The sequence below is a fragment of the Stegostoma tigrinum genome, chromosome 5, assembly GCF_030684315.1.
Source record: "Stegostoma tigrinum isolate sSteTig4 chromosome 5, sSteTig4.hap1, whole genome shotgun sequence".
Taxonomy (NCBI): domain Eukaryota; kingdom Metazoa; phylum Chordata; class Chondrichthyes; order Orectolobiformes; family Stegostomatidae; genus Stegostoma; species Stegostoma tigrinum.
Window position 1 is genome coordinate 90,962,502 of NC_081358.1, and position 24,195 is coordinate 90,986,696.

At 40.8% G+C, this 24,195-nt stretch overlaps 1 protein-coding gene and 1 long non-coding RNA gene across 3 annotated transcripts in view; one reads left to right on the plus strand and one right to left on the minus strand.

Moving 5' to 3' along the window:
• LOC132209591 (uncharacterized) overlaps positions 1 to 24,195 on the plus strand; it is a 128,016-nt gene that overhangs the window by 20,066 nt on the left and 83,755 nt on the right. Inside the window, exon 2 of the long non-coding RNA XR_009445778.1 lies at positions 6,009 to 6,103. This is a non-coding gene — a long non-coding RNA (uncharacterized LOC132209591). The remainder of the gene's footprint in view (positions 1 to 6,008; positions 6,104 to 24,195) is intronic.
• cdh17 (cadherin 17, LI cadherin (liver-intestine)) overlaps positions 6,205 to 24,195 on the minus strand; it is a 111,759-nt gene continuing 93,768 nt past the window's right edge. For both annotated transcript variants that reach the window (XM_048529621.2, XM_048529622.1), the window contains exons 15-18: positions 19,981 to 20,211; positions 17,894 to 18,013; positions 9,734 to 9,850; positions 6,205 to 9,612 (exon numbers count right to left, since the gene is read on the minus strand). In XM_048529621.2, the coding sequence (XP_048385578.1) occupies positions 9,494 to 9,612; positions 9,734 to 9,850; positions 17,894 to 18,013; positions 19,981 to 20,211 (587 nt within the window). In that variant the 3' untranslated portion in view covers positions 6,205 to 9,493. The remainder of the gene's footprint in view (positions 9,613 to 9,733; positions 9,851 to 17,893; positions 18,014 to 19,980; positions 20,212 to 24,195) is intronic.

Genomic DNA, 24,195 nt, shown 5'->3' on the forward strand with positions numbered 1-24,195 from the left:
GCGAGGGAAATTATTCTATCTAATCTGCCTTGGCATGTCCTGTAAGAATTTTCTCTGAAAATCTGAAGCGTATAGACACAGTTTCTGCAATCTTTCTTCAAAAGCCCATTCTGCTATTCCAGGAATTAGCCTAATGAATATCTGTTGCACTCCTTCAGTGGCAGCAAGACCAAAACTGTACACAATAGTCTAGATGTGGTCTCAGCAAGAGGGTATAAAATTGCTGTAAAAAATAACTTTATGTCATGTACTGAAATCTTTTGTTAATCAAGGCTTATCTTCATGTGCCGACTGAAATAACTGCACCGAAGCATACACTTGTCCCCACACCTCCTCCCTCGCCCCCATCCCAGGCCCCAAGATGACTTTCCATATTAAGCAGATGTTCACCTGCACACCTGCCAGTGTGGTATACTGTATCTACTGTACCCGTTGTGGCTTCCTCTACTTGGGGAAACCACGCGGAGGCTTGGGGACCGCTTTGCAGAGCACCTCTGCTCAGTTCACAATAAACTGCACCTCCCAGTTGCGAACCATTTTAACTCCCCCTCTCATTCCTTAGACAACATGTCCATCATGGGCTTCCTGCAGTGCCACAATGATGCCACCTGAAGGTTGCAGGAACAGCAACTCATATTCCGCTTGGGAACCCTGCAGCCCAATGGTATCAATGTGGACTTCACAAGCTTCAAAATCTCCCCTTCCCCCACTGCATCCCAAAACCAGCCCAGCTTGTCCCCGCCTCCCTAACCTGTTCTTCCTCTCACCTATCCCCTCCTCCCACCTCAAGGTGCACCTCCATTTCCTTCCTAGTAACCTCATCCCGCCTCCTTGACCTGTCCGTCCTCCCCAGACTGACCTATCCCCTCCCCACCTACACTCTCCTCTCCACCTATCTTTTCCTCTATCCATCTTTGGTCCGCCCCCCCCTGGCTCCCTATTTATTTCAAAACCCTCTCCCCATCCCCCTCTCTGATGAAGGGTCTAGGCCCGAAACGTCAGCTTTTGTGTTCCTGAGATGCTGCTTGGCCTGTTGTGTTCATCCAGCTTCACACTTTGTTATCTTAACCGTGTCACCCTTTATTTATTTGTGCACTGCACGCCAGTGGTGGCCCAGCCAACTCAGAGTCAGTGGCCTGACCTGTGGAGATTCTGTCCTGATTGGCCCAGGTTAACAAAGCTAATCAAAAACCTTGTAGTCAATGAGATCAAGATAACGAAATGTGAGGCTGGATGAACACAGCAGGCCAAGCAGCATCTCAGGAGCACAAAAGCTGACGTTTCGGGCCTCGACCCTTCATCAGAGAGGGGGATGGGGTGAGGGTTCTGGAATAAATAGGGAGAGAGGGGGAGGCGGACCGAGGATGGAGAGAAAAGAAGATAGGTGGAGAGGAGAGTATAGGTGGGGAGGTAGGGAGGGGATAGGTCAGTCCAGGGAAGACGGACAGATCAAGGAGGTGGGATGAGGTTAGTAGGTAGGAGATGGAGGTGCGGCTTGGGGTGGGAGGAAGGGATAGGTGAGAGGAAGAACAAGTTAGGGAGGCAGAGACAGGGTGGACTGGTTTTGGGATGCAGTGGGTGGGGGGGAAGAGCTGGGCTGGTTGTGTGGTGCAGTGGGGGGAGGGGACGAACTGGGCTGGTTTTGGGATGCGGTGGGGGAAGGGGAGATTTTGAAGCTGGTGATGTCCACATTGATACCATTGGGCTGCAGGGTTCCCAAGCGGAATATGAGTTGCTGTTCCTGCAACCTTCGGGTGGCATCATTGTGGCACTGCAGGAGGCCCATGATGGACATGTCATCTAAAGAATGGGAGGGGGAGTGGAAATGGTTTGAGACTGGGAGATGCAGTTGTTTATTGCGAACCAAGCAGAGGTGTTCTGCAAAGTGGTCCCCAAGCCTCCGCTTGGTTTCCCCAATGTAGAGGAAGCCACACCGGGTACAGTGGATGCAGTATACCACATTGGCAGATGTGCAGGTGAACTTCTGCTTAATGTGGAAAGCCATCTTGGGGCCTGGGATAGGGGTGAGGGAGGAGGTGTGGGGGCAAGTGTAGCATTTCCTGCGGTTGCAGGGGAAGGTGCCGGGTGTGGTGGGGTTGGAGGGCAGTGTGGAGCCAACAAGAGAGTCACTGAGACAGTGGTCTCTCCGGAAAGCAGACAGGGGTGGGGATGGAAAAATGTCTTGGGTGGTGGGGTTGGATTGTAGATGGTGGAAGTGTCGGAGGATGATGCATTGTATCCGGAGGTTGGTGGGTGGTGTGTGAGAACGAGGGGGATCCTCTTTGGGCGGTTATGGTAGGGGCGGGGTGTGAGGGATGTGTTGCGGGAAATACGGGAGACGCGGTCAATGGCATTCTCGACCACTGTGGGGGGAAAGTTGCGGTCCTTGAAGAACTTGGACATCTGGGATGTGCGGGAGTGGAATGCCTCATCATGGGAGCAGATGCGGCGGAGGCGGAGGAATTGGGAATAGGGGATGGAGGGATCTAATCACTATACCTACCAATTTGTTTGTTGCACGGGCAAGCTAGCTGTTAGTCCCTCGTGAACAATGATAGCCCAGGCTCTCTGGATAACAACCATTTCCACCTCCTTACCTTACACTTATTCACATTTATTTTACATACTAAGCTCTCGCCTATTCACGTGGCCTGTCCAAATTCTCTTGAACCATCTTTGCAACTTCATAACAACTTACATTCCCATGTATGTAATCAGCAAATTAGAATTCTTTTTATTCACTTCTGAGACGTAGGCACCACTGGCTGGACCAGCATTTATCGCCCATCCCTAGTTAAGAAAATGTCATAAGCTGCCTTCTTGAATCTCTGCAGGCCATGTGCTATAGGTAGACACACAACGCCATTGAGGAGGGAATTCCAGAATTTTGATCCACTGACACTGAAGGATTGGCTATGTATTTTTAGGTGAGGATTGTGAGTGGTTTGGAGGGCAACTTGCAGGTGGTGGTGTTCCCATGTATCTTCTGCCCTTGCCTTCTTAGGTGGAAGGTGTCTTGGGTTTGAATGGTGCTATCTGGGGATTTTTAGTGAATTTCTGCAGTGTATTCTGTTGATAGTATGCGCTGCTGCTACTGAGCATCGGTGGTAGAAGAAGTGAATGCTTGTGGGTGTGATACTAATCAAGTGGGCTGTTTTGTCCTCGATGGTGTCAAATGTGTTGGAGCCGAACTGCAAGTCAAGGTGAGTTATCTCCTGCAATATTCCCAACCTCTGACGTGCTGTTGTAATCACTGTGTTTATATGTCTAGTCCATTGGTAACTCCAGGATGTTGATAGAGGGGGATTCAGTGATCGCAACATCATTGAATGTCAAGTCGACTATCTCTTATTGGAGATGGCATTCCTTGGTGTGACTCTTGCTTGCCATTTTTCAGTCTGGTTATTGTGTAGGTCTTTTATTTCAAGTTCAGGAACTATTATATTTGGATTGTAAATCAAAATCATATTATATGTAAATGTTCTGGAACTATTTGTTGATAACTGTGATTGTTTAAAATATTTTGTCTTAATCATTAATTCCCCTCCTTTCATGGTTAATTGAGCGATTTTTCTTTCTCTTTCTCTGTACCGTCTCCTAATCTCGCAAGACCAGTCTTCCACTACACTGTTACGGCTTCTTAGTCCTCATTGTGACATTTCTTTCCAGATAAGTTTCATCTTCCATTGGTTGCAGGTATTATACCGAGTGGCCAATTGCTGTTACATGCTTTGGAAAGGATTTTCTTTATCTCACAATTTTTATTTATAGCTTGCAGTAGTATTCAAGTTCTGAAGCCGTGAGAATTGGAGATTGAGCAGGATAGGAAGATTTTCACGCGGGTGTTCATTTTTCATGATTCTGCAAAAAAATTTATCATGTCTTACCGGTGATCCTGGTGCCCAATATTTTGATTTTGCAGGTTTAAGAGTGTCTATAATTTTATATCAAGGCTACTGTAACAAAACTGTTTTCTTCATTCATTCATGTAAAAGTGAAAATAATGAGAACACAATTAAAGCAATTGTACAAAATCACTAAGTAATACTGCCTATTCCAACTTGCAGCTTCAATTTAGTTTATTACCATCTAGATTAAAGACATATGTACAAACGTTACACTGTGTATGAGTTCCTTGTTTAAATGCTCCATAGACATTTTAGAAATAGTTCTCTTGCTAATTTTCTGCCATGTTCCCTCTCTCTTCAAAGTGTAAATTGTTGCTCAGATGCAATTGCACAGGCATTTGCCTCCAGTATTCAGCAATTCTGAATCCGTAAGCCTTATGTCCATTTATACATGCATAAACAGCAATCTGTGAGTATCATAACATTCAGAGAATGGCGTTCTCTACTTCTGGTCACTGTATTCAGTTCCTCCTTGTAATGGGTGGAGGCTCAAGGCTAACTTGTCAATAGATCAGAATATTTCAAGGGTTACTGTACAGTCATTTTGAAAGTTTGTCAGGGTGTCTGAAATAACCTGCCATTTTCTCTCTCTCTCCTTCTCTGACAATTCAAGTGTGTGAATTATAAGCTTACTAGAAAACATTGTCCACACTTTCCAGAGTTCCTGAAGAAGGTTTCAGAATCTACCTCATTGTGTTTAGAAGAGAGAAGTCAGCCAGCCACAAATGATTCAGGAAGACACCTTTGTGTCAACCATTTGTGTGTCCAACATAACTTCAGCTGGACATCAACTTTTCAGACAATCCATGAATAAGCCTTCTCCTTTCTCAGATTCGGGAGTTGCATGTGTGTTAGTTTTCATATATATCTGGAATAGAATACATTTCAAAGACAATTTCATGATAGCATCACATCAGCTGTGCTACTACCTTAGCCTGATGAAGAGTCAGTTGTTAAAAAAATTCCAGATTATATATACGTATTTTATATATACATATATATATATGCAGTCAAAATCTTTGGTTAATAATCTGTGTATTCTTACTTAAGTAGGTTTTGGTTATAATAAATGAGTTCAGGAGTGAGTGGCATTCTGGTAGTGCCACTGTGTGTGTACTCCAGAACCCCACGTAATGTTCCGGATACATGGTTCCAATCCCATCACGGCAATTTGAAACCTAGAATTACGAACTTGTCCAATATGATGTGTAATCATTGCAAATTGTTGTAAAAACTCATCTCGCTTACTAATGTCCTTTAGGAAAGTACATTACCTGGTCAGACCTACATTGACTGCAGACACATAACAACGGGCTTGATTCTTAACTACCCATTGAAACTTCCTAGCTAGTACTTATGGTAATTAAGAATGGGCAACAAATGCAGACCTCACCAACAACTTCCACATCATATGTTCGATTGAAAATAAGTAATTTGTTAACCAAAGAAACCTGGCAGACTTATTTCTGATCCTGAACACATTATGGTATCTATATATTTGGCGACATCAGTAATATTTTTTAAATTCAAACTTTGTTATGACCAGAGAAGCAGTGGATCTAAGAAAGGAATCTGTTCCCATTTCTAATCTTAGCTGTAATGATGTCAACATGCTTCTCAACCTTGGGGTAGCATCACTGTCTGGCGCCCAGACAGAATGATCAGAGATGGAAACCGGAAGAATTTTCTCCTCGCCAAGTTAATAGCACTGAGGCTAACCCTCAGAACTCTACCGCCTCCTTCTCACTGAAATCAGCACTGAGGTAAAATCTGGGTTTGTGCCAGACAATCTGGAATTTTTCTTAACACTTGACTCTTCATCAGGCTTAGGTAACCGTGCAGCTGATATGATGTTATCATGAAATTGTCTTCAAAATATATTCTATTCCAGATCCACTGCACAGTCACTTCACATCCCAATTATAATCAGCTCAGAAGTCTTCTTGAGAACAATGTTCAAAATCAGAAATCTGTCAATGGTAATTAATTGCTAAAATCACATTGTCATTCTAGAAATAGGCTCATTTCATTTTATGGAAGGTAATCTCAATTTCTCCTGATACTTTTCTTATAAATTGATTTTTGAATTTTTCCACATAGATGTGTACACTCATACAGAAATCTAACAACTAATGAGAAAATTAAAGCATCAGCATTTGAAGAAAGAACACAGATGTAAACAGAAAATCAATAAGGTAAATGTAAAGAGAATCTAAGTTTTAAAAAGCAGATAAGAATAATCAAATCAGACCCCATAAAAAATACTTCTAAAATAATTTTTCAAGAAGACTTGCAATCTTTTTCTCATTTTTTAATTTATTTTTTAATACCCAGATCGTAAAAAAAAAGTTACAACAGTGCAGCTTAGTAGCTTTTCAGCTCTTTGCAGTTTTCACCATCCCTAGTACTGACCATGTATAAATACATTACAGATTAGAATCATATGATCAATATAGTTGTACAAAAACATGACAGCGGCAGTACAATAAAACTGGGGGATTGTAAAACAGCTCAGTCTCACTTGTGAATATGCTTCTAGTCTTGTGACTGCTCCTAATTTGGCATCCAGTGCCTGTACAAAACACCTTTCAAGTCTCATGGATAGCAAGTTTGTCACAGAGCAACGCTTTCATACTCTGGCCAACAACCTATTTATTACAGCAGCTTGATTTTATTCACTTTGGCTATCCTTGTGGCCATTCTTTCCAGGGTTTCCCAATTTGTGCTGCATTAAGAGCTAAAACTATCCATACTTATTTTAAACAAAATCCATAAAGCTGGCAGAAAGAGGAAATTAATCCCATTAATTTGAAACCAAATACCACTGCTAAAAGGATAATTTGCAAAGTCATTGCAGTACCTGATTTCTATGTAGTGGCAAACCTGATGGCAAAGTGCAATATTTACAATTCAGCCTCTACGTCTTTCATCTGTGTTCTTCCTATGATTCAACGATCAGTGTGGAATTGAGATACATCAACCTTGAAAGTCCCAACTTTGCGTGTGCTGATTTAGTTAATCTGAATCTAGGAATCTGTATTCACTGGGTATAGAAATCACGACCAGTTTCCATCCTCCTAAGAGCATTGATGCTCAGGCCGTTACTGAGGACTGATCCTCATCTTAACTAAAGTCCAATAACAGCACATAATATGGGTTCAAAATGAAACCTTTCTGGTTTGTGTAGTTTACTGCCACATCACCAACTGAACCAAAGGTGAAGCAAAGGTACAATTATATAGATTTGACCTTACAAGAACAGGAGACGGCAACAGTTTTCTAGTAATTTGATGTTGGACATCGAGAAAATATTTCAATTCAATTAAAAAGCTAAATGTGATGCTGGCTGAAAAGCAGTTATATAATATTCTACTCTGATTTCCTATCACCACATCAGAAAAGCGAATACATTATACAGTAATCAGACCTTTACTTGAATGTAATAAACATACTGAACTATGCTTCAATCTTCAAGTGTAAATCACAATTTAGAGAATGTCAAGTTCAAAATATTTCAAATATATGTCTTGCAAAACATTTACTCTCACAAGTAGTGGAATATGCCACATAAGAAGGTTTTGTGCTGACTTTGAACAGTAATTGCATCAGCTTTCAGAGGTAGAATGTATCTTTAAAAGCCTTTATAATGATGTATTTATAATGACAGGAAAGTAAAGGTGCTAATTTAGTAATCAGATGATCGAGGCCTTATTCTGCTCATTCTCCTCACAAAGTTTTCTTAGTATTTTTGAAAAGTTCAAGAATGCTTTTGCAGCATGTTATAAAATAATTGAGTAATTTTTAACAAACTAATCATTCCATTCACCAGATCCTTGAGCATGAACTGTTAATTATCAATAGTACCAGTCATCCCTGAGTTGTCATTAAAAGGAGCCCCATCAGAAGATGATATGCAAAATAAAATGATCAGTGCAACACAAAAAGTCAGACTGGCCTTTTTTTTACATTGAATTTATCATGTACAACACTAAGGAGAAAATATTCTGAGGTCAAGAAGGGTTTCCATATGCACAATCAGTGATAAATCTTCTGCTTTCTCAAATATGATCACAATAGGTTACAAAGAAATTGACTTAAGTTGCCTTTCCCTTTAAAACTTGTCCTTTGATCCTCTCTTGCTGTAGCAGAAACAACATAGCATTAATTTGCTGTCATTAATATTTCAGTTCAATATGAATGTTGTGGAAAGACATGTAAAAACAGCTGGTACAAAAACACCATCATTCAAACATAAATCCTATTTACAGAGCACTTTCTTTGGCATGAAGTCTCAAAAGGAATATGAGAATATATCCTTGGAACAAAAATGATTTCAACAAACAACAAAGTCTGCTTGACTGGAGTGCAACTGAAGTGGAGTATTAACAGCAACTGTTTCTCCTTCTCCCCACCCACCTATTTATCTTTGCTGTTTACCCCTCTTTTCTTGAAAGCACTGATGTTTGTCTGGAAATGTTAATCCAATATTTAGCCCTGAAGCACTTCTGCATAATACCTAAACAATAAAATGCTGTCCAGCTGTTCACAACAGAGAGCACTAGAGCCAAGCTTTAACAATGTCTCATCTGATTTTCACACGTCTGTTTTTGCACAAGAGGTTATTGGATAATGTTAGGACTAAAACTCCTGGCCACTTTTTCCACTCCTTAGTCCAGTGGTGCACTTCCTAACCGCAGTGCCTGCATTCCTGCATTTGTTGACCTCGTCAAACTCAGCATTATTCACCCATCAGAGATAATAGCACATATTTATCAAGCATTATTCTTAGCACACATGAAACACAATGATGAGAGTTGATATGGAAAAGCTGTATCCTTGCATCACCGTCATGTAACCTCAATAAAATTGGAGAAGGTGTATGGCTTATATCACACATTAAATGAAGGATCAGGGCATAAACTATCTGACTGAAGACCGAAGCATGTTTTAAAATAAAAATTGAAAAGCTTGGTCCATAGATTTTGGGTGTTAATGTATACTTCATGAAGTCAGTGCCCCTATGATATGTACAACAGGTACACTAGTTTGTTCTATATGAAAGGGGGTTCATCTTATGTTCACTTGGAGTCATTCCACTCTCCATATTTTACTAACGGCAAAGAAAATAACAAAATGACCATGTTGGTATTTTGGCAAGGAGTATTTGCAGACTGGCATAAATCAAATTTTAATTGTAATTTACAAAAAAACAAACAAATTCCGACAAAGAGAACTCTAAGAATGAATTCACTGGTCACATTCACTCAAAACAAGCTTCAAATTAAGGTTCTTAGAAGTGAGATTGATGAGTAGCAATCCAAATATTATCCAGCACTCTTGATGGAGAAATAGAATGTAATGAACACACTCTTAAGCACAAATCCTTTGATTTTATTTTTAAGGACTGTATAAAATTCTCTAGTTATAAATAAATGTTATGAGTAAAATTAATACCAAATTAAGTTGCATTCAAAATGTTTGTCACTCATTAAAAGGTAGAGATATGTAAAAGGATCTTTGAAAGAATGCAAAATTGACCCTAAAAAATGATTTCCTTCGGGTGTGGGATATTCAAGCTTCTAGTATTATGCATTAGCCAGAGGTATTGTTTCTTTCACAGTCCTTGCTGCTTTTGGATCTATTTTATCACCTTTTCCGCCTTTCTTGCGTTTCATTTTTATAAGTACCACTGCAAGGATCAAACCTATGGGAACATTTTGAGAATAAATGTTATTATTTCAGTCAATTCTCAAAAAAAGTGAAATGACATTTTAGCCACAGAAATTTTTATCAGACATGCAGCTTGGGTCTTGGTCAACACATACCTATAAAAACAAAGGTTCCAAGCAATAGTCCAACTGCAAGTGCGATTTTTGATGATTTAGATAAACCTTCTACTGGAATGAAGCACACATTTTTATCTGTGCATTTACAGACAGTAACTGAGGAGAAAAAGAAAAAGAATAGTATAAAACATATATTTGACTGATAAGATCATGTTAAATGCTGAAGTCAATGTGATAATTTGCATGTAACATTTGATATTACCACATGCCTGAACACTGAGAAGCCTAAATGAGGTTTAAGGATGATACGCAGGTTAATTCTGAAGACAAGATGTGATTGGCAACAGATGCAACCTTACTATGGTCACTGAGAGAAAATTAAGAAAAAGGTATGAAATCATACCCCAACATTGAGGAAATAATACACCAGGAATACCAAACTTTAAAACTAGTTTAAGGAACTGCATATTGGAGACTTACTACATTTCAGCAAGGCTTTCGATAAGGTTCCCCACAGTAGGCTATTGTACAAAATGCAGAGGAATGGGATTGTGGGAGATATAGCAGTTTGGATCAGAAATTGGCTTGCTGAAAGAAGGCAGAGGGTGGTAGTTAATGGGAAATGTTCATCCTGGAGAGCAGTTACTAGTGGTGTACCGCAAGGGTCAGTGTTGGGTCCACTGCTGTTTGTCATTTTTATAAATGACCTGGATGAGGGCATAGAAGGATGGGTTAGTAAATTTGCAGACGACACTAAGGTTGGTGGAATTGTGGATAGTGACGAAGGATGCTGTAGGTTACAGAGAGACATAGATAAGCTGCAGAGCTGGGCTAAGAGTTGGCAAATGGCGTTTAATGTTGACAAGTGTGAGGTGATGCACTTTGGTAGGAGTAACCGGAAGGCAAAGTACTGGGCTAATGATAAGATTCTTAGCAGTGTAGATGAGCAGAGAGATCTCGGTGTCCATGTACACAGATCCTTGAAAGTTGCCACCTAGGTTGACAGGGCTGTTAAGAAGGCATACAGTGTTTTAGCTTTTATTAATACAGGGATCGAGTTCCAGAACCAAGAGGTTATGGTGAAGCTGTACAAAACTCTGGTGCAGCCGCACTTGGAGTATTGCGTACAGTTCTGGTCACCGCGTTATAAGAAGGATGTGGTAGCTTTGGAAAGGGTGCAGAGGACATTTATTAGGATGTTGCCTGGTATGGAGGGAAGGTCTTACAAGGAAAAGCTGAGGGACTTGAGGCTGTTTTCGTTAGAGAGAAGAAAGTTGAGAGGTGATGATTGAAACATATAAAATAATCAGAGGGTTAGATAGGGTGGATAGGGAGAACCTTTTTCCTAGGATGGTGACGGCGAGCACGAGGGGGCATAGCTTTAAATTGAGGGGTGAAAGATATAGGACAGATGTCAGAGGTAGTTTCTTTATTCAGAGAGTAGCAAGGGAATGGAATGCTTTTCCTGCAACGGTAGTAGATTTACCGACTTTAGGTACATTTAAGTCATCATTGGACAAGCATATGGACGTACATGGAATAGTGTAGGTTAGATGGGCTTCAGATTGGTATGAAGATCGGTACAACATCGAGGGCTGAAGGGCCTGTACTGTGCTGTAATGTTCTATGTTCTATATGTTCTATTTGTTCCTAATCTGCCCTAATTATCCAACCAATCTTGACAAATGATCAAAGGACCAAAGATTTTACAATTCCTGCAAGGTCTACCTGCTAGGATGGAAATATCATTAACATCAACGTGTGGTCATGCCAAATGTTAAGCTTCCATATGTGGCAGGATAAACTGTCTGTTTGTGTTTATTCACTCCCCCTCAGTTGGCCATAACATGGTTAATTTAAAAAGGTTCACCTCCTCTGTGGATGCCTTTCTCCCAGACCCAAATAAATGCATATTTTTGAATGGACCCCATTTAAATAGGCACCTTGAACTAATTAAAAGACTGAATTTATTACTACTAAATGTGAGAAAAAGTAGTAATGCAGCAACATATTTACTCAGAACTGAATTTTCCGAGCCCCAAACAATGTGGGTAATGATGGGTGAGTTGGGAGTGTATGGCAAAATATTATTTTATGTCTATAAAATAGTTGAATTCTACAACAGCGAGACAATAATCTCATTTGTGAGTGGTGTGATGCATATTTGCATGCTCTTACATGTCATTTGTACCTAACCTCACCTCGTTTATGTACAAATTCCTATTCTCCCTTACGCTGAAGAGAAACACAGCGACAATTCCCAATATAAAAGTCGGAGCAGGCATCTGCTGGCTCCGATTCTTCACTTGCTCTACTATGTCTCCATCTTGGGCAATAGTCCCTTGCAATAGCTGTTGCACTCCAAAGGCAGCAAGTGCCTATACGACTCCCATTCACATGTTATGGTGCCATATTCATTACATCCTCATGGCAAATCTCTAACTCACATAGAATATGGCTCCCCACTTCATTGCTACACTTGGGAGATCAACGGCATCCTGCATTTTTATGGTGCTGGCAGGTCACTTTGTGTGCAGTGACAAGCACCCCTCTTGTGGATTGCACTGCAGTGCATCGCCAAGCTCCCAGCTAGCTCTCTCAATGCTCACTCACTTGGAGTCTACTTGGATGTTCACAGTATCTCTACCTTGCTTTGCCTTTTGCCGCTTCATTCAGACCCTAAAGGCTCACAGCACATCTCTGTTGTCTTACTGAGTAGGAGGTGATGGCTTAATGGTATTACCACTGGAATATTAATCCAAGACCCAGCTAATGTTCTGGGACCTTGGATTCAAAATCCTGCCATGGCACATGATGGAGTTTGTATTCAATAAATATCTGGAATTAAGAGTCTAAATGACGACCATGAATCCGTTGCTGAATGTCGGAAAAACCCATCTGGTTTGCTAATGTGCATTAGGGAAGGAAATGATCAACATGTGAGCCCAGACCTACAGCAAAGTGGTTGACCTTAACTGCCCTCTGGGATGGGCAATAAATGCCGACCTAGACAGCAACACTCTCATTCCATGAATTAATTTGAGAAAAACAGGCAGCTTGTCATAGCTGTCAGCAACAATCAGCCAATGGCACTGTGCTAAATCAACGTCTCTCCTAGAGCATGTGGCAACTTCCGTTGATGTAGATGGGGGTGTGTTCTCCTCTTTTCTTTTTGAAGTTGATGATCAGTTCTTTAGTTTTGCCGACATTGAGAGACAGACTCTTTTCATTCCACCACATCAACCAGTCCTCTATCTTCTTTCTGTAGTTTGACTCATCGCTGTTAGATATCCATCCCCATACAGTGGTATCATCAGCAAACTCATAGACAGCATTCATTCAGAATTTGGCAACACATATGTCAGTGTAAAGGCAGTATGGTGTGGGGTCGAGGACACATCCTGGGGGGATCTGGAGTTGAGTGTTATTTTAGAGGAGGTGTGGTTACCTATCCTCACTGATTGTGGTCTATGGATCAGAAAGCTGAGGACCCAGTTGCAGATGGTAGAACAGACACCAAGGTCACGCAGTTTGGAGATCAGTCTGGAGAGTACAATGGTGTTGAAGGTGGAGCTGTAGTCAGTGAGCAGGAGTCTGACATGGGTGTCTTTGTTGTCCAGATATTCCAGGGATGATGGCAGGGGTAGGGATATGGCATCTTCTGTGAATCTGCTATATTGGTAGGCAAATTGTAGGGGATCGAGGCAGGCTGGGAGACTGGAGTTGATGTTGACTATGACCAGCGTCTCGAAGCACTTCATGATAATTAAGGCCCCAGCCACTAGGTAGTTATCATTAATGCATGTTACATGTGCTTTCTTAGGTACGGGGATAATGGTGGGCTTCTTGAAACAGGTGAGGACTTTGGCTTGTAAGAGTGAGAGGTTGAAGACATTGTTGAATACCTCTGCCAGTTGGTCCCACTGGACTGGATGCTCGGCCAGGGACACCATCCAGGCCTGTCGCTTTCCTTGGCTTGACTCCCAGGAAGACCGATCTGATTTCTGACATAGTGATAGAGGTTGCAGGTGTGCCCGGGACTTTCAAGGCAGGCTTCACCGCGCCACTGGCATTCTGCTCAAACCGAGCCTGGAAAGCATTGAACATGACGGGAGAGCTGATGTTGTTGCCCACTATCTTACATTGTTTCATTTTGCATCCTGCTATGTTGTTTAGCCCTTGCAATAGGTGGCAGGTGTCTGTTTGGTAGAGTTGTGCCTCTAAGTTAGTTGGGTACTGCCCCTTGGTACCCCGATGGCTTTGTGGAGGTCATATCTGGATTTGCTTTGTTGGTCCGGGTCACCTGACTTGAAAGCTGCACATCTGGTCTTCAGTAGGGATTGGGCAACCTAGTTCATCCAAGGTTTACAGTTGGGGAACACCCAGACTGACTTCTTTGGTATACAGTCCTCTACACAGTTGCTAATGAAGTCTGTGACGGTGATGGCGTACTCATCTAGGTTTTCCTCTGAACGCTCGAACAAGGTCTAGTTCACCGATCCTCAGCAGTGCCAGAGTCTTCCGCTGCCTCGGACCAACACTGGGCTTCTTGTCATGAAGGGTTCTTCCTTTTCAGCTTCTGCTTGAAAGCTGGGAGATGAAACACAGTGCTGTGATTTGATTTGCTGAAGTGTGTGCAGAGGCTGAAGTGATAGGCATCTTTGGTGATTGTGTAGCAGTGGTCCAGAAAATTCGGTCCCCTGGAGGGTCAGGAGATGTGTTGGTGCCACTTTAACATCACCCGCTTGAGGTTGGCTTGGCTGAAGTCACCTGCTACAATGAATAGAGCTTCAGGGAAATTTGTCTCTAGTGTGTTTGGGGCGGTGTAAATCTCATCCAGAGCGCACATGGCGTGGTGTGTAGACTGGTGTCAGGATGGCAGAGGTAAACTCTCGCGGTGGGTAATAGGGACAGCATTTTAATATAAGGCTGTCTCGAACCAGGGAGCAATGGTTTGCCAGGGTCACTATATCTGAGCACCAGGCGTTATTGATCAGGAAGCATAACCCACCATCCTTCACTTTAACTGAGCAGTGCATGCAGTTTATTGAGAATCCATCAGCTCGTAGGGTGCATTCGGGAAAGGCAGGGGTGAGCCAAATCTCCCTGACGCAGGGCACACAATAGCCTCTCAGTTTTCTCTCTAAGGCTAGGCTTAAATTCATCCATTTTGTTTTTCATGCTTTGGACGTTTGCTTGGAGTGCACTGGGGAGGAGACTATTGAAACCCTGTTGTATCAACCTCGCCTTCAGGCCAGCATATTTTGGATAATTTGTCAACTTAATGCCAGAAAATAAATTAACTTCCTTAATCTCTCTTGATAGTGAACTAAATGGTGCAGTCTGAGTTTTGGTATCAGTGATAAATGAAAAGTGCAACATAGAAATAGCGGCTTACCCATATGGGAAACTGATTTCAGATTAGTATGTTTAGAGGCAAAGAACTGGTAAGAGGTAGAATTTTAGCTTGGGCAACATTAGAAAGGAATGCATGAAATGCTTAAATTATCCCATCTTGAAACATGTCCAAACATACAAAAGTAATGAACCTGTCAACAGGGATCTACAGAGAAATGGCAACCAGAAAAAGACTGGATTAAACATAGAATTTGTGGTAAGCATGAATTACAACTCAACCTGACGAAGAGAGATTTGGGAATATTTGCCACACAAGTGGCACACATCCATTCCCATTCTTGATCAAACATAACAAGTTCCAACTGGCCTCAATCGCTGCTGAAATAATTCACTATTCTTTTTTTTAATTAATCTGTTCAAAAATGTTGCAGTAGGTAGGATTTGAATCTGAACCTCCTGGATCAGGGGTAGATATACTATCACTGTGCCACAAGACCCATTCACTATTCTAGGATTATACTGACCATTGGTTGAATATGTGACTTGTTTCCAAATCGCCAAACATGTCCTAGAATTGTCCACTCCACACTCCCCACTAACCCCTCCACTCTGGGCACCTTTCCCTGCAACCGCAGGAAGTGCTACACCTACCCCTACACCTCCCCCCTCACCTCCATCCAAGGTCCAAAACAAACCTTTCATATCAGACAGGGGCTCACCTGCACATCCATCAACCTGGTCTACTATATCCACAACTGCCAATGCGGCCTCCTCCACATTGGTGAGACCAAGCGTAGACTCGGAGACCATTTCATAAATCATCTGCACTCTCAACGTGACAATTGACAACACCTTCCAATTGCCAACCATTTTAACTTCCCCTCCCACTCACTGGGTGACTTGTCCATCCTGGGTCTCCTCCAATGTCACAATAACATCACCAGCAAACTGGAGGAGCAACATATCATATTCCATCTCGGGAACCTGCAGCTTGATGGCCTAAGCATGGAATTCACCAGTTTCAAAATCTCCCCATCCCTGGCCTCATCCCACGTCCAATCCTCCCTCTCATCCTCACCTCCTTGACCTGACACAACTTGTCCATCTTCTCTCCCACCTATTCTCTCCTCCCACCTCACTGACCAATCCCCACCACTCCCTACCTGTACTCACCTATCACCATCCCACCTACCTTCCCCAGCCCCACCCCTCTCCTCTCTATTTCTGAGCTCCCTTCCCCCTCCCCCATTTCTGAAGAAGGGTCCTGGCTCAAAACATCAACATTCCTGGTCTTCTGATGCTGCCTGGCCTGCTGTGTTCCTCCAGGTCCACGCTGTGTTTTCTTATTTTCTATGCCCCACTTTTCTCCTCATATCAATAAGCGAGAGAGATCCAGAAATTCTTTATTAAGTATAGACTGTGCAGTAGGTTAGTCTGCTGATTTTACCCTCTCTCTTTGCCTCCCAAGACAATCATCCCTCAGACTTTCACTCCCCATGCTGTGAACCTTTCCATGCCTCATCTAAACACATGTTACCAACTGACCCACTTCCTCCTGTTTTGTCCCTCATTTCTAACTAACTGTTGACCATCCAATTTTCCTTTGTGGTATTTAGCTAACTGACATTGTAAAACCTTTCATTTCCTTAGAGATTGACCAGGTAATATATTCCAGATTTTATAAGCATACTGTATGAATATTTTTTTCTTCTGTCATCTTTGGTTTGTTTGCCATTCTTGTTTTGTCATTGTCTTTAGAGTTGCGACCTTTTCACCTATGGAAATATTTCCTCTCCACCTACACTACCCACATCCCTCACAATTTTCAACACCATTAATAAAATTGCCTCTCAAACCTTACTACTCTAAGGAGAACGATCCAAGCTTCTTCAAACTATTGAGGGGAAGTCCCATATCTCAAAAACCATTCTTACCGAATCCTTTTTTGAATTCTCTCTCATGCCTTCAGGTCTTTACTAAAGCATCGTGCCTAGAATTGGTCACAATATCAGTGGTTCTATAAAGTTTGCCATAACTTACTTGCTCTGGTACTATTTATAGAGCTTAAAATCCCACATTTCTCCTTAATTAACTATCTCAAACAGCCCTGCTATCTTCAACAATTTGTGCACATAGTCCCTTTTGCCCTCTACTCCCAGTTAGAAGTGTGAAAATAAGATTCAAATAGAGCAATGAAGCAGGCTCATGCTTTGAAAAGTGAAATCCACATCGATTAAATTAATTATATAAGGTCATAACAATTAAGAGCAGGAGTCAGCAATTCAACCCCTTGAGCTTGCTACACCATTCAATACGATCATGGCTAATCTCATTCTCAGCATCAACTCACCTTCCTGCCCACTCTCTCTAACCCTTCAACCCATTTCTAATTAAAAATCTGTCTATTCCTCCTTAAATTTACTCAATGTCCTGGCCTCCTACAGCACGCTGTAGCGAACTTCACAGGTTAACAACTCTTTGAGAGAAGGTACCCTCTTCATTTCCCCTCATCTGTGTTATAAATCTGCCACCCCTTATCCTAAAATTATGACCTTGTGAAGCAATTGTAGGGGACAAACTCTGAGAAGCATTGGAGACAGATAGCATGGAAACAATTAACAGAGATCCATGAAAGAGCAGACAATTCAGAGATATTTGTTTTTGGGACAAATCAGATAAACATTGATAAATATTTGCCATTTCCTTTCTCAAGGACTTTGGGTTTGTGAATTATGAGATATAAACTGAAGACTTACTCTTAAAATGGCTATTTGTCATAGATCACATTATCATTTATGAAGAACCAGCTGGAATTTTAAGACGATACCATTGAAAAATTACCTGCTATATTATCAGTTCCTTGTTGGGGTGGAGAGCCACTATCAGTGATTAGCACACGAGGATTATATTTTGTTTCTTCACTGTGTCGGCCAAATTTCATGGTGACCAAGGCATGAGTACCTGTGAAGACCACAAATGTAGTGACATTATTCAGGTACAATACAAACATTTGCAGTTACTTTACAAGGATTCCAAAATTCTAATTTAAATTCCTACTCATTAATCCCAAATACCTGTCATTTTTACATCAAATTCCAATTCGACAATTTTGCTGTCATGCAGTAAAAATGAGACTCTGCGATTTTAAATAGATTCATTTCCGAAGGTTAGAAGTGCTTTAAGACAAAGGAACACTGATGCTGAGCTCTAAACATAAATCCAGATGTGAGTAGATGAAGTGAAGTTTTCAGTCTTCAGCCAAGGCAGATGACAGCTGTTTTGAGTTTGCAATCTTCCCTTTAGTTGTGAGTGAGCTTGTGCTCCCCATACTCCACAGTTAGCCCATGTTTAGTGGAGGAAGATGATTTTATTGTGCATTTTTTAAAAAGTGTATTCTCTTATACCCTATATCTTTAAGACAAGTTTAGATCATGGCTAATTTCAAGTTCAAAGCTTGTTAGTCTAGAGATAAAAGAAAGAACCTCCAGCTGAACACCAACATAAATCTATGGAAATAACTAACCTCCTCTCAGCAACGATGAAGACAAGCAACTATACAGGTTCTAGAGACATCAAAGGTTGGTGAAGATTAAAGTCAAGCATAAAAAAGACCTTAAATCGATTGCAGTTAAACAAGAACTGAAAGTCTAACTACCTGAAACAATCTGCTTACCTAAAAGTCCAACAATCAGAAGTTACAGGACATAATCAAGCTTTCGAAACTGAGATATAAAAGGCCATAGAAGATCTCCAGAAATCCTCTGCACAACACAATGTTCTCAAGTGATTAACACAAAAAAGAGATATAGTATGTAATAAACCCTCTCCTTAAAGGGAATATTCAAAATTTCAACATCATTGTGTGCTGTTAGATGAGGAAAACATTCACCCTTAATTATTGTGTTATGATCTTCTGTTTAAAATAGGTACTCCTAAGAGAAAAAAAATAAAAAAAACTTCCTTTTTTGTTTGCAAGATGCTATTGCAGAGAAGCAAGCCCTTATTTAGAATACACACAGCTCATCTGCTGCCTAAGGGTGATTTTTGGAAAAGAAGGCTTAGAAAGGTAAGGGCTATTAAAGCAAATTGCCATCCAGCTTGCAGATCCTTGTGTTATGAGGGACATCTTGTAGATTCTGCCCCAGAAGTTTATTTCCTCTCAAACAATGATGCATTTCTACTTTCTGATAGAATTCCAGGAATGTTTTTGTCCGTAGAGACTCCAACCCTATGGTCACCCTGAGTTCAACAGGGGACCCCATGCAACATATGCACCCTTTAAGAGAGCTGAGGCTATTATTCACGATTAATGACTGAAACCAAAGAGACTTATTGAATTTTGGGGAGATATGAGTAAAGAGTTAAAAGTTCAGCGTTGAATGTATTATCTTTAAAGAACTCGGGGAGGGTGTAGAATAAAGGGTTTCTCTGAGGACAGTGAATGAGCTTGTGCAAAAGGAGCTATATCATAGCAATGTCAGATCACATGAGTAAAAGTTTGTGACTACAAGACCCAACCCAAACCTTTTTGGTCCTAAACCTCAACATAAGCTGCCATTTTCTTGCTCTTAAACAAGGATATCGCTAATAGCATATGGGGTCAATTGGCTCATTTGGCTGGTATGTGATGCAGAATGATGCCAACAACGTGGGTTCAATTGCCACACTGGCTCAGATTACCATGAAGGATTCCTTCTCAAAGTTGCCTCTCATGTGACGTGTTCTGACGCTTAGGTTAAACCAGCTCCTCTCTCTCACAAAGCAGAAGGACTACTTTGATTTTACCCTACCCTGACCAAACTTAACTTCTTATAATCTAAGAGAACTATACATGAAACAATGAATCCAAGGTGCAGTATAGATTCAAATACAAAACATTGACTTGTGTTATTAAGCTTAAACAAATGGAGATATTTGTCTTCATTTACCATTTATGTTTTCAACTTTCCATTCCTTGCCTGGATCTGCTGGAAAAGAAAACTTGAATGGAGGACCATTTTCTTTATCATCATCTACAGCATGGATTATTATTTTCTTCTCTTCTTCAGCTGGTAGGCAAATGAAAAACTGAGAGGAATCTTTTGCTAATTTGGGAACATTGTCATTAACATCTTTAAAGTAAATGGAGATTTCCGCCGTAGAACTCTTTTTAGGTCTATCTACAAAAAAGCACAAAACAAATATTTAGTTAAGACTGAACTTTAAGAGTGTTTTGTATGTGAGACCAATTGAAGTAAAATTGGAACAACTAGAGAAATAACAATTGCAGAAAACTGTAAAGAAATTCTTAACATCCTTATGAACAAAAGCAGTGGACATTTATGTACCGACCCTCTGTTCATTGATATTCTCAATTCCTTTAGATTTCAGCTCCACACTGATTTCTTTGACCGGGAATCTAATCCACTTCTCCTGCCTCCAACAAAACTCATAAACCTATTACTGTCCCACCTACCTTCTCCAGCCCCAACCCTCCTCTATCTATTTCCCAGCTCCCTTTCCCGTCCCCATTTCTGAAGAAGGGTCCCGACCAGAAATGTCAACTTCCCTGTTCCTCTGATGCTGCCTGGTCTGCTGTGTTCCTCTAGCTCTATACTGTATTGTCTTTGAACAGGACATAAATGGATTTAGATCTCAGTCACTAAACGAGATGCAAGTTTTTAAAAGAATGTTGAAGGCAGAAAGCTAGAAAATCATTCAGAGAATTCAAGGCAATAGGGTTTCAGAGGATTGAAGAATCATGGTTAATTGTGTTTATAGAATGTTGAAGCAGGTTATTTGGCCCATTGAGTCCACATCAACCTTCCAAAATACATCCCAACCCTCCAACCCCAAGCCTGTAACCCTCCATTTCCCATGACTAATCCACCCAGCCTGGACATTCCTGGACACTGTGGGCCATTTAGCATGGCCAACCTACCTAACCTGCACATTTTTGGACTGTGCGAGGAAGCCAGAGCACTCAGAGGAAACCCACACAGTCACAGGAAGAATGTGCAAACTCAACATAGTCACTCAAGACTGGAATCAAACCCGGGTCCTTGGTGCTGTGAGGCAGCAGTGTTGATCACCAAGCCACATGCTGCCGTGTTAGAGGGAAAGAAACAAACCACAATTCAGAGTGAAGAAAAGGAAAGATGCATCCTGAAGATAACATAATGTAAACATGACAAATGAAATCTTGTAAGCAAACTGCTGGATCATAGAAAGCAGAAACACTTAAATGCACTGAACTTTGTGTAGTTCACAGATTATAGCTAAAGTGTGAGAATGTCAAATAAATTTGTATCATTTGTACTAATTTAATATTTTACTGATTGGGCAGTAACCATGTAGAGTAGGTAATCTACTCAGAGACAAAAAAAATGAGAGGCAACATTGAAACTGCCCACCATTGATTCTCCAGATAATGAAAATATAATTGATTGGGAGTTCAGCATGACAGAATATAATGTAGGGGTGTAAGTAAACAAAATGGTGCATTTAGATAAAAGGCGTCTCAGTGCTGGCTGTAGATTTTAAGAATCAAGTAAAATGTAGAAGTTGTAATATAGTTATTTTACTCAAAATAAAATTGCTGGCAGGAAAGACAATGTCCTGTGCACCAGCAATAGCCCCATTCCCTGACGTATCATTTTGAGATGTAGGCTATTTTGAAATCTGGGCCTCATTAGCATCCCAATAGTGAGCTGTGTGCACATAATGAAATAAGCAGACTACTTGACAGCAAAAGACTGACGAACATGTCTGCACCAACCTCTAAGCATTCGGACTTACTGCCAAACTTCTGCCTTTCCCCCATAACTTTGTACTTTATTTCTGTTTAAGTAATCATTCAATGACCCTTGAATGCTTCAGTAGAACATGCCTTCACTGCACTTCCTGCAACTGCAGTCCAATTACTGGGACCACAACATCTGTCCTATATGTTTAAAAGAGGTTCAGAAAAAATGTGAACTGGGAATGCAGATACACAGCACATAAAAAAAAGTGTCAAAATTGGGTAGTAAGATCATAAATGAACAAAACACTGGAGTTCAGTCCTTGAGAGATAGATCAAAAAGTAATGCAATTATTTCAGACTAGCACAGAAGTTTAGTTAATCCACACTTGCGACACAATGAACACTCTGATGTCCGTACTTTAGATACATGCAGCAGGGTCTAGGCCCGAAACATCAGCCTTCCTGCTCCTCTGACGCTGCTTGGTCTGCTGTGTTCATCCAGCTCTACACCTTGCTATTTCAGATTCTTCAGCATCTGCAGTTCCTACTAACTTTCACATTGTTATGATCTCAGCTGATTGTCATAGGATCATAGAATCATAGCAACTTACAACACAGAAGAAAGCTCCACAACCTATCTAACCTATATCGGTCTAAAACAACCACCCGACTATTCTTATCCCATTTTCCAGCACTTGGCCCAAAGATCGTATGCCTTGGTATCACAAATGCATGTCTAAATACTACAAGACACTGAAACATGACTTGATTCACCTTACCGCAGGTTTTCTTTGACAACAGAACAGAAGTTTATTACACAATCGAAAAATACAAAATCAGCTATCTAAATATCAAAGACAGTTAGCAAGAGACCCAAGTCCAGAGAAATTTCACTATTATCTCAACTCTTCAAGCTTCTACTTAACTGGCTCACTACAATTTCTTTGCTGTAGACTGTGAAGACAATTCAATGAATCCTTTCAAACCTGCCACCATAAACTCTTCAAAACAGTTGAGCCAAAACTGCCCGAGTTTTAATAAATTGCAAATTTCTAACCAAAGTGATGAGGTTAGGAAGCTTTACCAGCTAAACACTTCAGCTGAGATAACTGGTTCTCTGAACTGCCCCAAACACCTTGGAGACGAAACAAATTAAACTTGCTTCAGAACTCAACTCCAGTATTTTCTGTACTGCATTAAAAAGTTGCAAAATCCTACATTCTTCTTTTAAACATAACAGTATAAATATCTTTCCATTAACATCACAGGGGAGTTGCAATTATTTGATTTCTGAAAAATTATTTTAGTCACTGTTCTACAAGAATTTTCTGACTTTTTTTAAGAAAACTCTCACAGAAATATCCAACACTCATCTGCCTCTATCATGAAGCCCAGTTTCCAAAAATGATAATAAATGTGAATTAACAACTTTCATTAAAATATGAGCAGAGAACATAGAACTTTACAGCACAGAAAAAGACACTTTGGCCCACCATTCCAAACTAACTCCATCTCCCTGCACATGGTCCCTATCCCATCATTCACTGCCTCTTCATATGTCAATCTACATGCCCCTTAAATGTTGCTATTGTATCTGCTTCTACCACCTCCCCTGGTAGCATATTCCAAGCATCTACCATCCTCTGTGTAAAAACTTTGCCTCACACATTTGCCTTTGCTAATCAATTGGGATGCTTAACCCTGGATGCTGTCAAGCTACTTGAGTATTGTTGGAGCTGCACTCATCCAGGCAAGTGAAGAGTATTCTATTGCACTTCTAACTTGTAAATTGCAGATGGTAGACAGCATTCAGGAGTCAGGCGATGAGTTACATGTCACAGTATTCCTAACCTCAATATATCTTTAAGTTTAAATGGATGCTGATTAATGAGAAAACTATAAAGTTTTGTTATTGTGCATTCCTAATAGATATGACATCTCCTACTATACATATTGAAATGGAACTAGGAAGCCCGCTTACTCTAATGGCTACTTTATCAAACACCATTCCTTACATATTTTCTAATGTAGCCTGTTCCCAGTATTCAGGTGCATTGTAGACTAATTGATAGACATTGTCTTTTGTTATTAGTCAACAATTATCATGGAGTCATATGTCTCTCAGGATGGTAGAAAACAAATTAGATGGACTTTGACCTTTCCCTCAGCTAGCAATTCGTGGCTAAGAAGAAGGGTGGAGGAAACAGAATATTTCACAACAAAAATGAAAATGAGTCAGAACGTAATAGTAGAAACTGGGCACTCTGCATTACAGCAGAACACTGAGTCTACATGCAACACTTGGAAGATGCAGGGTGATTATCAAAATGTATTTCATTTAGTTGAATTACTGGAGAGACCTGTCAGCTGCCATACCCAGAAAATCAGGGCTTTTCCATTACTGCAGCATTCCTTGTGA